At 22.5% G+C, this 17748-nt stretch overlaps 3 protein-coding genes across 3 annotated transcripts; 1 reads left to right on the top strand and 2 right to left on the bottom strand. All coding sequences in view use genetic code 6, as the record gives it.

The window, feature by feature from the left end:
* Positions 1 to 440: 440 nt before the first annotated feature.
* On the top strand, positions 441 to 2637 carry TTHERM_00495910 (hypothetical protein; the record flags this gene model as incomplete). Its single annotated transcript, XM_001027879.2, has 2 exons — positions 441 to 1926; positions 2222 to 2637. 2 exons carry the CDS (start codon positions 441 to 443, stop codon positions 2635 to 2637), a joined length of 1902 nt encoding a protein of 633 aa, XP_001027879.2.
* Positions 2638 to 3082: 445 nt separating this feature from the next.
* Positions 3083 to 15011, bottom strand: TTHERM_00495900 (Serine/Threonine kinase; the record flags this gene model as incomplete). The annotated part of the gene is made up of 30 exons (XM_001027878.2): positions 3083 to 3194; positions 3259 to 3423; positions 3482 to 3583; positions 3680 to 3784; positions 3838 to 3942; positions 3988 to 4089; positions 4151 to 4246; positions 4304 to 4405; positions 4629 to 4724; positions 4779 to 4997; positions 5047 to 5148; positions 5200 to 5307; positions 5370 to 5468; positions 5526 to 5723; positions 5792 to 5899; positions 5957 to 6055; positions 6115 to 6222; positions 6288 to 6392; positions 6546 to 6638; positions 6705 to 7920; positions 7990 to 8407; positions 8466 to 9162; positions 9225 to 9591; positions 9916 to 10612; positions 10675 to 11087; positions 11201 to 11717; positions 11766 to 12319; positions 12393 to 12482; positions 12566 to 14204; positions 14454 to 15011. The coding sequence occupies 30 exons, from the start codon at positions 15009 to 15011 to the stop codon at positions 3083 to 3085; spliced, it is 9390 nt and encodes a 3129-aa protein (XP_001027878.2).
* A 973-nt stretch (positions 15012 to 15984) lies between these two features.
* On the bottom strand, positions 15985 to 17456 carry TTHERM_000495899 (hypothetical protein; the record flags this gene model as incomplete). Its single annotated transcript, XM_012801041.1, has 3 exons — positions 15985 to 16632; positions 16711 to 16866; positions 16923 to 17456. 3 exons carry the CDS (start codon positions 17454 to 17456, stop codon positions 15985 to 15987), a joined length of 1338 nt encoding a protein of 445 aa, XP_012656495.1.
* Between the last annotated feature and the right edge of the window lie 292 nt (positions 17457 to 17748).

The following is a 17748-nucleotide window of genomic DNA, read 5'->3' as shown; positions in this document are numbered from 1 at the left end:
ATTGTAGATTTAAGTATAAAAGTAAGTAAATTATTAAAATAAATACTTGGTGGAAATAGTTAAATAGTAAAAAACACATTTTAAAAATTTAATCACTAAATTATTTCTAAAATTTTAACTATAAAATTAGAATGTATGTTATGAAAATAAAAAAGAAGTGAATTAATTCAGTTCTAAATAGAGTATGAAATTTTTTATTGACAATAGTATTTTATTAGTAAAATATGCAGATTTAGATAATTTAATTTAGCATGTTATTTTGCTAATTAATTTTAATTAAATACTTCACAAAATTAATGTAAAACTTAAAATATATTGAATAATTAATGGTTACTAATATTTATTTAATTTAGAATTTTTTTCAAAATCATAACAAAATTAGGTTTAATATCATTATTATTTATTTAAGGCAAAAAAAGTAAAAATAATAAAAATTATTCATGATGAATTTAGAATTACAAGATAGTATTGACTCTAACAAACTTGTTGGATATTAACCTGTCACAGATAGGCTACATAAAAAAATGTCAGTTAAATTTAGAAGGGAAACATAAGAAGTTGTTTATTCTCCTGATAATAATGAGAGGTAATTGTTTAGAAGTACCTCACGTAATAAATTTGAGAGTAATTAAAGTAATGTACAAGAAAATACTCCTAAGTTACTTAAATAAAATTCTATGAATAAAATGAATATTTACACCAATGCAGTTAATGTTCCTCCATTTATTAAAGAAAATGGATTTTTTCAAAGAAAAAAAACTTTTGAAGCCTTTGTTAAAGATGGTGATAAGCTACTTAAAAATAAAGACGATGTAAAAAGTGCATTATTAGAAAAAATAGAACAAAAAATGAACAGAATAAAATATATATCGAATAATAATTAAGATACAAATGATGAAATAATTTATTAAGAATATAAAAGACTGAATTCTAACAAATCAAATGGAATTATTCTTACAAACTAATTTTGGAGCAAAAATTATTATGATTATATCATTAAAAGGTCTAAAGTAAAAAATGACTTAGATTAACTGAAGCATAAGAAAAAAATGGAACCAACTCCGCAGCTATTAGAAAATTTTAATAATTATTTTATGGATAAATTTATTAAAAATGCTGATGAGGATTTCATTTTAGATGAATTTAAAAAAAAAGATTCTAATGCAACATCTGAGTTTATTTCACACAGCTAAAAGATCAGTAATTCAAATAGTTAAGATACTCCTTTAAATAATCTTTCAAGTATTAAAAATAGTAATTTAACTAATATCAGTACTTTTGGACAAGCTCAAAATAATTCTATTATTCAAAGGCATAAATTAATATCTCCTTTTTAATCTAGAAGAATAAATAGTTTTTCCAATGAATTCAAGTCTAATGCTTCCATCAAAAACTAAGAATAATTATTTTAAAAAATAATAAAAGGACCTAAAGAGTTTGAAAAACTACAAAATTTTTAAACTATATCCAAATAGAACTAATAAAAAGAAATTTAAAGTAATATAAATCAAACTCCAAGCGAAAGAACTGGATCAATCCTTAACACATCAGAAAATATTTCTGTTCTAGCAGGATAATAAGCTAATAATGGATAGCATAGAATAAGAAAGTCTTCAAGCTAAATAAGTTTAGATTAAAAACCAGCTTTAACATTCTTTGAAGAACAAATGAAAGAAATATTAGCAAAGTAAGAAAATAAAAAAAAAAATTAGTATGCCACTCTTGACTTTTACCTCTAAGTTGTTAAAGAAATTGATCAAAAAAGATTTTCAAAAACTGATAAAGAAATGATTCAAGATTAATAAGTTAAGCATAACCTTTTGAAGGAAACATAAAAAATGAAGCATTAAAGATCTTAATCATAAATGAACAATCTTAAAAACTAAAAAAATTTCAAATTCGAAAGTCCCTACTCTATTTAAAACTGTAAATTTATTAACTAATTTTATTTCTATTACTAATTTAATTAGCTTTTCTTTATATATACTTTATTTTCTAATTAAGATTTATTCTTTAAGATCAGCAGCTTAGTATATTTGTAAAAAATTTAATAGAAAAAAATAAAAATATTTTTGGATTTTTCACATGCTATTTTTTAAAGGAAGCCAGATATATTTTGTAAAATGGAAATATGACCAAAAAAATGAATTAAAAAATTATTGCTTAATTTCATTTGAAATTTAATTAAATTTAAGAATTTATTTATTTTTTTAAATATAAGTAAACTATAACTATTCTTCTAGACACAGCTTAAGATCTAGATAGCTATAAAATAACGAAGAGAGAGGAAGTATGTAGAGTCTTTTTTCAGCTTCTAACCAAGATAGATTTTCAAGCATAATGCTAAATGATGAAGAAAATGAAAAAGAGATACTAAGAGAGGGAATGGGGAAACTAATACAGACATGCGAACAGTTCCATCACGAAAATATAAATATTATGGCTGTTATAGATAAAGCTTAGTAATTAAAAGATTAAAAGAAAATAATTAAATAGGAAATGAAAAAGAAATAAGATATTTTAAATAATTTAAATGCTTTGATTCAAAGGAAAGAAAAAGAAAAAAAGCAACAAGATCCAAGAATTAGACTATAAAAAAATAAAAAAAGTAAGTATTATTATGTTGATGATGATTGATTGACTGAGAAATAGAAAATTGAATTAATAGGTAATTAATTGTATATGTTTTGGTGAAAATATAAATACAGATAGAACTATCTAAAAATTAATTTAGTAGAATAATAATTTGTTGATATACAAGAAAGATTAAAGATGGCAAAAAGAAATTTTATTATTTATCAATTTTCTTAGCAATTGCTAATACATTTTAATATTTTAATATGACTAATTTAACCAAATTTTGTTATGGATGAGCCATTGTTATTATAAGTTAATTTTGTATATAAAGTTAATTTGAAATAATTTTTGGTTATTTATTGTTTATTTATACTCCAAACTCCTTTTATTTTACTAATTTATAGATTTTTGTTTGTTGAAATATTTCTCATTAATAATTTTTCTTTATTGTAAATTCATTTTCTTCGTTATTAAAAAAATTAATCTTTTTTTCAAAGTCAAAATATCATAAAACAGCGTAATTGTTAAAAAGCTTTCCTACTAGCTTATGTTGTATGTTCATGTCTCCCAAATTATTCTTTAATTAACTAAGCAGCTTCTTGTTGATAAATGGCCAGCTTTATTTAATAATTTAATAGAATAAGTAAGCTAATTTAAAAATGAAATTATTTATTTATTTACTTTTGTAAATTTAGATAAAAGTAATCAAGCAACTTAGCATTATTTATTATTTCCAAAAGTTTTTCTATTAAGAAATTATAGTAAGAGGCAATTTAATCTTCATTTTATTGTTTTGTGATCTGAGGAGATGAAGTATTAGAAATTTTATTTGATTATTAATACCAACTTATAGTTAAAGAATGTATATTTAAAACTATATATTTTATAATTAAATAAATATTACTTCTCAAAGCTAAGGTAAATCTTGGATAATATTCTCAAATCTTTTAAATTTTTGCTAAATACTTCGAAGTTTGCCTTGCTAATATCAGTATTAGAGTTCCAACTTTAAATTTAAAAATTCCAAAAAAGTTAAATTTAAAGAATTAATTTTATTATAAAATAAATAATTTAAAATTTAAGAGTGTATAAATCAAATTACTTATCCATGTTAATCTTAAGTACTCTTATTTTGATAAGGCGAGATATACCTAAAAAGATGTGTTCTATAACTTCATTTTATATATCTGAATTTTTAAATTTCCACCTTTTATTTAAAGATTCATAAGTTTATTTATGAACTAAAGAAATTTTGCTTACCCTTTTAAATTCAGTTTGAGAGTTTCTAATTAAATTAGCTTAGTTAAGCATTGTTCTAATTGTATTTTCAAGTTTCTTGAAATATCCAAATCTTAGCTTAGATCACTATTTTAAATGAATTAATCTAAGTTTTCATTTATAAAAATTTACTATGAAAGATTTAAATCTAGTGATTTAAGGTTTTATAACTCCTATAAGTTAGATAGTAAAACAATCAGCTCAGATTCAAAATTATCCTGCAGATTATTCAGTCTTTGTTTTAGAATTTTTTGAGTTAAATATATTAAATAGTTATTAATAAAAAGTAAATTACTAAGAGAAATCGAGAGTTAAATCTATCATGTTCTCTAATTAAAACATATTGAAATAGATATTCTAAGCTTAAATTGCCTAGGTAATGCTCATCCAACTTTAAGTATAAAAAAATTGATTGATAGTAAATAAATTAGAATTTTAATCAAATTACTTTGAGAAATTGAAATTAAGTTTCTAAATAGCTTTTGATTCAATCTGCTACTAATCATTCTCTTATTACTTTCTAGAAATTTTATCTTTGCTTTGAAACCAACTATTTTTTATTTTTTAAAATTAACAAATAAATTTAACTTATCAATTAATTATTTAAATTTAAAATATATTTGAATTCAAGATTTGAAATAAAAATAAATAGTCACAAACTAAATGCAAAATTGTTGTAAAACTTAAACAAAGAGAAATTTATTTATTAAATGAATGAAAATTTATCATATTTTTACTAATAAGAAATGAAGAAAATAAATTTAATTAATTACCCTGCTAAAGATAATTGTATTTCTTAAGGTTAAGGTCTTTTTTACAGCTATTTGAATATATCAAATAAACAGTCTTCGCTATTTTCAGTTTTCCAACTTTTTTATATTTATTTTTGAGATTTTTAATTTAAAACAAATAAAAATAACTACTTGTTCATATTTAACTTTATAGTTTTTAGCTTTTTTGATTTCAGCAACTATTCTCCTAATTGTTAAATAGCTTCTTAATTTCCTATTTTGTTATCTGAAATAAATTATCCCATTCCTGAAAAGTTTAAATAGAGATATTCGATATCGTTTAAGTTAGATATTTGAGATACCAAATTCGGGATAAAAGAATCTGTAATTCGATTATTTTCACATCCCCAACTTTTTTTAGAAAAAATTATTAAATTAAAAAATTAAAATGCAATGTTACTTTTTTATCTTGAGAGTGAGTGATTTTAGTTTTTTTTTTGATAAGATTTATTTAAATCCATCTAAGCAATCATCAGTGATTGATTCGTTATTTTGACCCCAGCTTTATATTAATAAATTAATTGATATCTCATAACATTTGTAAAAAAATTACTTTGATAGATTAAGATGAATACTTGTTAAATCATTATTTTTGCTGATGTTTCTAAATAATTTAATAAGATTGCTATCTGAAACATTTTTTTAATGTAGCTTGTATGATCTTTTTATATATTTGAGAATATTAAATTATGTATCAATGAATATAATTAATTATTAAGGTACTTAGAAAAGTTTATTTTAAGGTTTTATATCTATTCTCCGTTTTTTTCTAGCATTTTCTCTATTGCATCTCCTACTAATGTGCTATTGAAAACACCCCAACTTTAAATTAGTAACATAAGTATTAGAATTAATATTTATAGAGATAATAAAAAATACTTTGCTAAGTTCAACCATAATGTTTACAACTTTTGCTGTTGATTTATTGCTTCGATGAATTCAGTTATTGATTTAATAGAAGACTATTCCCAGTTCTTAAGATTTATATCAAATAGTTTAAGATTTTTATTTGTCTACAAGAATTCTTTAATGTAAATGAGTGACTAATCTGTAATATACTCATTCTTTTTACCCCAGCTAATTTGATTATTAGGTTTTTATAATTAATTTTGTATTTTTAGCAAAATATAAAAATAATTAATTACTTTTTCAGATTAAGACTTAATTATCTCAAAAATTGCATCCCTTTTAAGCAATCTGTTAAGCTCTTAATTGTTTCATCTTTTATGTAGTCTCTGTTAGACTTAAGCATGCTATTTTATTATATGAATTTTGTTATACTTACAGGTTAATTGATCAAAACAATTTACTTCCTGAAATTTAAAGTTAGAGACTAAAGAGACTTGCACACCTCAAATTATCCGAACTAAATAATGCTAAAACCTTATATCCTTTGCTGAATATCCCAACTATTATATATTTTTGAATTTATTTATTTATTATGGTTTATTATGATTTAGTAAATTACTTTATTAACTAAATGTTCATCTCCTAAAGATTTTTAACAATAGATCTAATACAAATACCTATTTTATCTGTCATTATTTTATTTATTTGCTGATTGACATTCTTTTTTCTTTTTAATTTTAAATAATTTGTAAAAATTAATTTTAATATAAATTTAATTATGAATTTATTTACTATTTAAAATAAACACTTAGTTTTTTAAGTTGTGTAAACTTTTTTAAATTTTCGAATAACTCAATAATGTGAACTCCTTCTAAAAAATACTCTTTTCTTCCATAACTTTTCAATAAAATAAAAATAAGATTAATATTTTTCACGAAAATTAATAAATTCTAGATAAATCACTAAAAAAATAACTTAAAAAACTATGAAAATTTGTAAAAATAATTTAAAATGAATAATAAGTAAATTAATAATTTTTAATATCATTACTTTTTTATCATAATTTTTAATTGCTTGAGTAGTTAAAGGTTTTCTATGTATTTAAATAAACTCTTCATCAATGAGTAAGAAAGAAACCTAAGCCTAATTATAATTTAAATGATAATAAAAAATCATAAAAACTGCTTGGATAAGAGTTAATTTAATTACTTTCTAAAATCAAAGAATAAACTCTCTATCTATTTAAAATTTTAAATTAGGGATAGGGCTTGTTAGATATCTTCAATTTCGTTTTCTTAGCTAATAGACACATCAATAGTAACATACTTTAAAGGAGATGGAGTATTTTAACTTAACTAATTTAAAATTTTGTTTACCAAAAAAGGAGTACCAATAACAAATATAGTGCTTATTACGCTCTAATTAATACTACATATTTATTGGACATATTTTAAAAACATCTTTTCATCTCTTATAACTTCTAAGTTTTTGATTTGTAAGGTGTCAATTATTAATTTAAATTCTTATCCTCTTTTTTATAAAGAGTTTAGATCCAAATTTTAAAAGTTAACAAGTTTTTATTGAACTTGTACTTCTTTTAAACTTGGAAATCCCTATATTGATTCAATCAAGCAGTTAATGCCTGTTTCAGTAATTTCTTAGCAGTTATTTATGCAAATACTTTCTAATTTTTGAAAGTATTGGGACTTGGTTAATTCTTACAAATCTTCATCATTTATAATCGAATTAGATAAATCAATCATTTCTAAACCTCTTGTAAATTTACTTTAAGCAAGAGGTTTAATTATTTAATGTGCAAATTGTTATTCATTTTTTAAATCTAGCAAATGAAATTCTAAAAATAGTCTACCATTTAAGATTCTTTTTAAATCTTCAAATCTTTCCTCGTTAGCTGGTAGCTGCTAATTACCGTAATTGTCATAATCCTGATCAAGGACACAGAGAGGCTGCTCTAAGATTTGATAATGCTTATACTTGAAAACCTTAGCTCTTGCTTCCTAAATTCTCTCTTTGAAGGATACTCCTTAATAGTCCTTAATTTTAAACTTGGTGTGCTTATCTTATTTTTTAATTTAAACTATAACAGATTTTTCCAGTTAATATTCTGGGTAAGTCAAACTAAATAATCTGATATCAAGATTATTTCTTTTTTCAAAGAATTTAATTATGTATTCAAGAGATTATTCTGAAACTATGTTCAAAAATATTTTCTTATTAGAAAGTAGTCTGATTGCTTGTTTGAAGTCTTCTTCTTTTTATTTAGAAACAAATTCAAGCAAGTCAGAATCAAAATAGATTTCACTCGTATGAGAGATCTATAGGTATCCAGCTAATTAATTCCAATCAATTTATTGACATTCTGCAATTTTAAGTTTTTTTAAAAATTGTGCTGGCTTTTTTAAATCTAATAATAGTTAAAATAATAAATAAATCATTAAATATTTGTTTATTGTTTTAATGTGTAAAAAAATACTTAGACTTAATTTTATTTTCGTGTAAGAAAAATCAACCATTTCTAAAGTTTTAAGGTTATTTGTTTGTCTATGAAAATACTCAAAGGATTTATATGTAAGTAATGGGCACTTAGAAAGAATCAAGAAAAGTAAATTTGGTAAATGCTTTGTTGTTGTAATGCCCTTGACTACTGAATCATTTAACATCTAGGAATTGCTCATATCTAATTCTTATAAATTGCTTGCATTTTTAAATAGGGATTCTAACATTTTCATAGTTGGGTTGAATAAAAGTTTATTTAAACCTGTATCAACTTTTGGATTTACCAGACCTCCAATCCTTAAAACCTATAGCTAAGGCAAGTTTTATTATAGCTGAATCGAAAATTAACTCAGTCCTTTATGAGTAACTTTTGTACATCCAGAAATGTCAAGTTCCTAAAATTTCAAATAAATAGACATGAAATATGAAATAACTCTGGAATGCAAAATTTACTTTTAAATTTTATAAATATTTTGATGAAGAAATAATTTTTAGAGACTCATCGTTAAGAGATGCTATATTATGTAAATTCAACTTTATAATTTAGTTGAGACAATCTGAGGCAAAGAAACTCTAAAATGACTCGTTTTAAGCAGAAATATATGAATTTGATAAATTAATTTCTTTAACAAATTAAACTTGAACCCTCTTTTCAAACATACGTTTAAGACCCAAACCAAATAAGGATTTATTTTCATATTCTATAATATTTAGTCTTGAAACAATTTTGGAATTCATAAGATTACAAAAAAATTCTTCACTGAATTTTTGTTCATTTGCATTTTTAATTTATTTCAAATAATCAAAGCTTTTTTCACCACTGAACAATTTAGCAGCTTGTTCCTATGAAATAAATTTAAGATCAATATATTCGATTTGATTGCATATTTATAAAATGGTTTCTAATTAATAATCAAGAAAGGTAAATTCTTCATCATAAATAACTTCTACATTCATTTTTTTGCAAATAATAAATATATCTCTCTTTTTGTAAACATCTGATTAATTAGGAGCGTGCGAGATACTATCCATATTTATCTTTTTATAATTTTTTAATGTTAGCCTTTAAAAATTTGACTTAGAATCTTTCAAAAGACAAAGCAAATTTTCTATATTTGGTATTTAGTGAAGTTTAATTTGTAAACAAAACCTACAATTATTTTTAAAATAGATAGAATTAATTTACAGAAATCACTAAAATAATAATTTTACTCTTAATTATCAGCCTTCTTTTTGATTTTATACATTTTTTTGCCAAATGCTATTAGCTTGAAAGTACCTGATTATGGGCACATTTATTTTGGAATTAAAAAATCTTTTAAAATATAATTCCTAAATTCTCCTGAATAAATTGTATTTCCATTAAATTTTATTTCTCCTTTTCCATGAAAAACTCCTTTATAGAATTACCCTTCATACTCCCAGTCATCCTAAAATATTTTAGAAAATTTTCCTTAGCCATGAGGTAGATCTTTACTCCAGTAACCCTCATAAATTATAGTTTTGGTATTTTATTCATGTCTGAATAACTTTCCTCTTCCGTGTCTTAAAATTTTGTCCCCAATTTTAAGAGTTTCTCCTTTTAATAAATAGGAAAGAAAGAAAACAATTAAAATTTGAAATTAAATGTGAAATACAAAAATTAGTGATTAATTTCAAATGTTTTTTATAAAATAATTCGATTAAAACTAAAAATTGTGTATTCTTTTTAATGTTAAAATAAATGGAACTCATGAATAAGGATTAGTGCTTAATTAAATGGTTTTATAATTAAATTTAAAGGTCTTATTCAGTGATAAAATGAGTGAAAAATCTAGTTTGTTTTGGTAATTAAAAATCATAAAAATAATATTTAAATGATTGAAGGAAAAAAAATTATTGAGAGAATATAAAAAAACTTTACCTTCATACTCCATATACTTAATAGAATATTTAACTTTACATATATTATTTCCATAATCCTCTTTTATTTATTTTGGTCTAAAGATTTTAGGGTAAGGAATAACTATACGAGAAAGAAATTGCTTATCTATTTAGCAAATAAGGGCTAATTTAATTGTTGACATACGTTTATTTTCTTCTATTTCAAGCATGCTCTATAAAATATTGATGCATTCATATTCATAGCCTTCATAAATAAAATATCTTTGTTTGAGTATAATATGGTTGATATTATTTGCTCTGGCCTCTTCATAAGCTTTTTTAGGATCTTTTAAAATAGCAGTGATCTCTGCTTTATTCATTCCTTTCATATATAGCTAAATTTATAGAAAAACTAATCCTAAACTGTATATATCACTCTTGAATGGATCATGATAGAGTTGATCAGATTAATTATTTTTTAGATTATCATAACACTCCCTTAATAAAGGCGATAGATAAGTTTAAGTTCCTGAAAACCTTTATTTAACTCTGAAAGTATCTGTCTATTTTTGATGAAAATTTTTTAAATTGTACACATATTCAGATTCACCAAAGTCAGTAAATAAAAAGTTATTTCCCATTTTAAGAATGTTATCTGTTTTAATATCTCTATGGACACATCCACTATTGTGAATTCTTACAAGAGTTTGAATACACCAACGGCAAATAAAAATAAACTAATTTATTTATTTAATCAATAATTTTGTTAAATAATATAAAGATAGAAAATAAAAATAACCTCTTCCTAAGAAAAAGGATCAATCATTACTCCTTTTTCCAACCTATTGTTTATTTATTTACTTAAACTAGACTCAGCAAGCTCCATTTCCATTAAACAAATCATGTGCTCGCTTTCTGTGTCTTATATTATATAAATGTTATGCAGGGTAATGATTTGCCCAAAAAGATTTTCTGTACCATCATCAGTTAAATATTTTCCTATTTTGAACTCTCCATCTTTGAATTAATCTTGATTATAAGCATTTATGAGTTGTACTTTAATAGCTCTTTCAAAACCTTGCCAATTTTTTACCTTTAATACAAGTCCATAAGAACCTCTACCAATCATTTCTATATCTGTAAATTTTTGTTCTTCTAAAATAACTTTTACTTTATCAAGAATAGCCTAATTTTTTTCATTTCCTGTCAGATCTTTATATTTTAATTATTATTTTATAAATTACACCACTGAAACAATAAATAAATAAATTATATTAAAGCAAAAAAGAAAGTAATTAAATAAATAAGGAAGATATTTAATTTACAAAGTTTTCTAAAACTTTTTCCATAATTTTCAACAGGTGGTACAATATCTTAAGAAGTTTTTATTTCTACATCTCCTTTTTAATTAAATGTTATCTACCAATCAGAATTTTTGATAGGGTTAAAGGGTTTGTAAATTTTTTCTTTTGTGGGTGCTTCATCAACTTAAAGATTTCCTGTGACAGAGACTGAACCTTTTAAACCAGTAATTTCACTAACCTGTAAAGGGTTACTCATAATAGTTGAAAAACCAATCGGGTTATGTGGAATTAAACTTTTATATATATTTATACTTATATCTTGATACAAATTATTATTATTTTTTCTGATATTTGAATTATCTTTTCCACCACTTGAGCTTCCGCTATATTAACCACCTTAGTATCCTTTTTACTTTTTACTGTTAGAAAATTGACTGCTTTAATCTTTTGAATGAAGGACCTTTTTCTTTTCTCCTTTAGGCTATTCACTTTGATCATCTTTTGCATTTGATTCTTGGTTTTTCTTGTTAAAATCTTACTAATTAAAATTAGACATATTATTTTTTAGATTTTTAATTTTGTTTACCATATTTTGTGGATCGTTTTTACCTTCAATTTCCTGAGATTCAGATGTTCTGTTATTACTAAAATTAATATAATATTTCTATTTTATCTTATCAGTTTTTAAAGTCTCATCTTTTGTTGATTCTTACTCAAATCTTTTTTTTGGAACTATTGTGACTGAGCCACTTTGTTAAACAGAATATAGTTATTGGCTATGTTTGGGTGATAGCAAGATGGGTGTATTTGAAACATCAGCTAATTTGTACTACTAAATTTGTATTTATGGAATATTTTAACTAGATTGATAAACTCGATTATTTTTAGGTGAAAATGAAAGCTAAGAATTATATTGTTTTTCCTATCTTTCAATTATTTTTGATTCTTATATCTTTTAAAAATCCTAAATGTTAAGCATATTTTAATTTTATCTATCTTAATTTTCATTATTGCTCTTTTTTAATTTTGATTCCATCACTTAACTTGGGTCTATTGATTTGAAATGTCCTGTTTAAAAAACACTTTGCTTGTTAAATTCAGAAGTTAACAATTTCTGAGATTATATTGAATTCTAATTTTCTATTTGATTTATTTAAAATATATTGCATTAAAATTATGTTAGAATTATTTATCTATATTATTAATTAATTACCCTTGGAATAAATACCACTCTATGAAGCTTTCCTTGAGTCTATGCTTGGTAGATATTCATTTTGTTTTGTATTATATATATTCCCCTCATCTAAATTATAAAAAGTAATAAATAAATAAATCTTTATTATTTGCTTGCAAGTAAGTAAGTAGATTTTATTTAAATTAGTTTACCAATATTTTCATAAGTTTCTATTTATAATACTTCACTAGTGGCTTATCCTCCTATGTAAGAATCCATCATATTATTCTTTTTTTATAGATTTGAGAAAGTTTGGTTGATGCTTTGCTATTAGTTTGGAGTTTACTATTTATTCTATTAGTAAGGTTAATTTTTAATCATAACAGTTTAACTCATTGATTATTATTCAATTTAAGGTTTGGGTCTATAGGTAACTTCTTCTTCTGCTTAATCAAAATTTACTTGACTAAGAATTATTTAGCTTTGCTTTCTTTAATTTATTTATTTGTAACTTAATGTTTATCCCATACTAATGGCTTACACCGATTCCTAAGAAAAGCAGGCAGTCTCTCTATTTTTTCTATCAGTACTGATCTATTCTCTGCTAAAAATAGCCAAGGCATCTTATCTATTATTATTATTTTTATAATTATCTTCATTCTCCTATTTGCCAATTTGAGAGTGAGAAATTGTTTCTTTAATAAATTTCATTTAAATTTCCTCTTTTGAAGGTACACTTTCCATGGACTTAAACTAACCTTAAGCTTGAAATAAAGCCTGTTATTTAAAATTAAGAGTCTAACTCATTTCGTTTTGATTACCAGCTTATCCCCCATTTTAAGAACTAAAATCTTACTGCCTGGAATTCTATGATAGTTGTGTTTATGATTGAGTATTGTTACTTAGTTTAAACTTATTATTGATTTTAGTTGCATTACTATCACTTATATCTAAATTAATTTTAGTTCCTTGATTATTTTGATGAAGGGAAGGTACAACAGTTTATGAGAGACTTTTATCATAAAAATCTGTTACAATTGAATTAGCTATGTTACCTGGATAATGTAAAGTTTAAGCATTTTATTATTGAAATTTACTTTCTTAAATCTTATTTGGTTTATTTTAAAAGGTATTTGTAGTATTTTAATTATTGCTTAGCTTAGTAATTTAGTTTGAATTGGCGCCCTGCACTTGAGAAATATTGTTATTTTTCAAACTAGTGTTGCTAAAATTACTACTGCTAATAATATATTCATTACTATTTTATTATTTTTGAGTTCCTTGTTTTGTTTAATTTTTAGTCGATGAGGGTAAGCTAACAAAATTTTATTCTTTAATTTATAATTAAGGCTCTACTATTTAATCTTAACATTAAATGCTTTAAGTAAATCTTATTTTTTGTTAATTAGGTTGAATTTTTTGCTTTTCAGCAGCTTGGTTCTACTTTTAAAAAATTTGTTGTTATAAATTTAATTATATTTACTGGCTTTATATATATTATTTTTGTTATTCTTGTGTCATTTTCAAAGATTAATTTGATCCTGGACTGCTGATAGAACCCATTATTTTTGATCTAGGAGACGAATTGTAATCTCTTGTTGTTGTAAGGGTTTAAAGCATTTTTTCATTAAAGTTACCAAAGTATTATGATTTTTACAATTTTGTATCCTCATCTATTTCAGTAACAACAGTGCAGCTTAATTCCTCTTACGTAAGTGAAAGATCTTATCTGATCTTCTAACCTTAGTTTTTTTTAAACTAATTATCATAACTTCCATCAATATCTTTGAATGACGAGTCGTTACTCAAAATGTTTATGTCCTTATCAACCTGAATACTGTTTTCTAAAGCCTATTTAATTATAAATGAATAAAATAGATTAATTAAAAAATAACATCTCTAACAAGTATGTTAAGAGCAAAAAATAAATATAAATAAATAAGTAATCTATTCAAAATAATTTTAAATAATTATTTATACTAACTAATAACTAATTCAAGTAAAAAATAAATATTTGAATATTATTTTCTACTCTTAATCAATAACTAACTCTTAATAATTAATAAATAGTTCAAAATAATATTTAATTTATGTTCTTACATTTTCATTTATTATTTCATTCGTTTCTGATTTTTTAAATAGTGATTTTGAAATATCACTTTTTGTTATTTCGTATAGATATTGAGAATTTTTAATGCTGTTGTTAATTGTCCTACTAAATGCTGATGATTATCTTCTAACAAGCTAATCATCTTCTTCATTAACGTTAATTTTTTAAGAGGCACTTTCGTACATTCCCTCTTAAATAGTTGGCAAGTTATGAAAATTTCTATTCTTGTTACTATATATTTAAGTCTTTCTTTTTATACTACAATCGCTTAAAAAACTAAGAAATTTAATATCACTAAGCACATCTTTAGGTAATTAATTAAAATAAATAGCTAACTCATGTGAAGAGCTCGATACTTTCTCAATCGAGAACTATGGTATATTGTCTTTAGTTTTTCTCAGCTCAGCAATTGCTTTATAGAATTAGCTTAAGCTGCATTCATGCAGCCTATTTAAATTAATATTTGTATTTGACGATGAAAACTAAATCCATTTCTCATTATCATCTTTCTTCTTAATGAACTTGTTAAAAATCAGTTTTTATACCATTTATATTTCTTAAAAAATAATCTTAAAGCAACTATTAACTAAAGAAACAGCTTATCTTTTAATGTATTATATTTAATCCTATAACTTATTAAATAACACTACTATTTTAATAATAGTATGTCTTTTTTACTTTAAAAAAATTAGAAAAGTGCTTTATATTGTTATTAATTAATTTTCTATAAAAAATCTTTTAGTTATAACTATCAATCAATCATTCAATCAACCTATGAGTTTATGTATAAATTAAAGAATCTGCCTATAAATTAGTTAATTAATAAACTTTTAATCTATCTATTTATCAATCAATTTATTAGTTAGTTCTTAGATTATTCACATTATTTTTTAATATGATAATAAATATATGAAAATACTCCTCTTTCATTATTCTATTTTTGATACCTTGAATACTGCATTATTTTGCTGCTATTGAGTTAAAATTTCCACAGCCACTTCTGTAATTTACACCTTAATAACCTTTTTTAATAGAATTTTTCTATTCAAACTAATTAATCTATCAAAAGATATTTTAAATAATAAAACTCATTTTTATTAAATCAACTTAGTAAAAAAAGAACAAAAGGACAAAACATTCATTTTCTAACTAGTTCATTCAATAAAAATTCCTTTTAAATTAATCTAAATATAAATTTAAGCTTAAACTTAATAGATTTTAGTATTATGCACATTAAATAAAATATTATTTATTATTTTATACCTTTTTAGCTTTTTCATAAATTGATGAAACAATTACACACTTTATAAAAATTTTAAAAGACTTAATAAATTAAGTTTTGAAAAAAAGAGCTAAAAAAAATTTGAGTAATAAAATTATTATCAAACAATCAAAAGAACAAATTAATTATGAATTAAAATCGATTAATTCTTTAATAATATTTATGAAGTAATTAATTTAGAAAAGCTAATATTAAATATTTTATATTATTGAATAACTAAACAAACAAACAATATCGTATCAATTTTTCCTAGGAAAAATTCTATTATATGAATCTTTTACATTTTATATATAGCTAGTAGCTGAATATTCATCAAAAATTTTCTTTCGACTCCTCTAACTACTATCTCTTTGTGTATAATGGATGTTTTTATATGAAGAAATCATTTAGGATGGTGAAGAGGAATTTATTTCCTAATTTGATTGATTAAATTAACTTTTATGCATTTAGATTGCATGAGGTTTTTAAAGGCTCTGCATAATTATTTAATATTTTTATGGATATTACTAAGAAATATTTGTTTTGTTAATACTACTTCTATTTAATTAGCCCATATGGTTTTTATTATAATTTAAGAAATAGTTTTACGTTCCTTATTACCTTTTTTCTAAACAATTTAATATGTTATAACGAGATTTAATATTTTCACCTTATTGAATCTGATTAGCAGGTATTTACAAAATTTCATTTACAGATTTTACATATTAAGGTTTTTAAAAATTATCAGAATTTTGTATATACTCAAGCATTTGACTTTATTAACTTAAAGATTTTTATTCTATCAAATTTTAGTTATTTCTTATGTTTAATGAGGGTTTAGTTTAGATTAAATGAGATTGGTCAATTGTAATATCATTTAATTACACCATATTATTTATGTATGACTCCTAATTAATTTAGAAAAATATTTTTTGAATGAAAATAATTTATTTATTTTAAAAATATTTAAAATTATATAACAATACCTTTAATTAAGCTGCAGATTAACTTCTTTAAATACTATTTCTTAAGCTTTACTTTTATTAGCTATTATTTAAGTCATTTTCATCATTAATCAATCTTTAATTTACATCATATTTTAGCTCTCTATGACTCATTTTAGATTAAAATTACTTAGATACCTATAAATATTTTTAATTTATACTAAAATAAACTAATATTTTGAATAAAAGTTTACATTAGTATAAATATTCCATTCAGGAAATATTTTATAGCAATAATTTGAATTTGAGCCTCTGACTTCTTAGGCTGATTGTGCTCTTTGCATGTTTTTTTTTAATGATTACTCCTTAATCTATTTATCATAAGTTTCTTATTATTTATATGGTATTCCTACTTCTTTAAATGATTTTTATTCATTTAAAGTTGTTGATTATTTTTTATTTATAGAGTGAGATAAAGTATTCTATTTGCTCTCTTTACTTTGTTTCATCGACTAATTATCCATCCCATATTTAAATGAGCTTTATACTGATTTTGATCTCTTATTATTTTTTTAATTATCTTACAAAATTTTCCTCATGTCGCTAAGCATTTATTTTGGCAAATCTTTTTCCAAATTGTTTATTTCTAATTCCCAATTTTTTAAATGTGAGTCAATACCACTTTCTATCATTTAACTCTCTAACAATTATGATTCTACATCTGGGTCTATATACTTATTTATTAATTCTGATAAATTGTTCTTCGACTATTTCAAAATTTTAGACATAATAAAAGATTTGATTATTAAAAAAATTCCTCATTAAATTCTTTATCGAAATTCACAATATAAAAATTAATTGACTCTAAACTAATTTTTGATTAAAATTAATTGTTATTTCTGATGAAAAACTAATACTTTTATAAATAAAATTTATCTTTTTTTGTTTATTTAAATTTGTTATTTGCTTTTTTTTTGAGTTTTGTGAATTTAAAACAATAACTTTTAAATTATAAGATAAATAATTAACAAAAAAAATTTATTCAATAAAAATTGGGGTTGGGGTTGGGGTTGGGGTTGG

The sequence above is a fragment of the Tetrahymena thermophila genome, assembly GCF_000189635.1.
Source record: "Tetrahymena thermophila SB210 genomic scaffold scf_8253815, whole genome shotgun sequence".
NCBI lineage: Eukaryota > Ciliophora > Oligohymenophorea > Hymenostomatida > Tetrahymenidae > Tetrahymena > Tetrahymena thermophila.
Note: the sequence above shows the minus strand (reverse complement) of the source record. Positions and strands in the feature narration are given on the sequence as shown.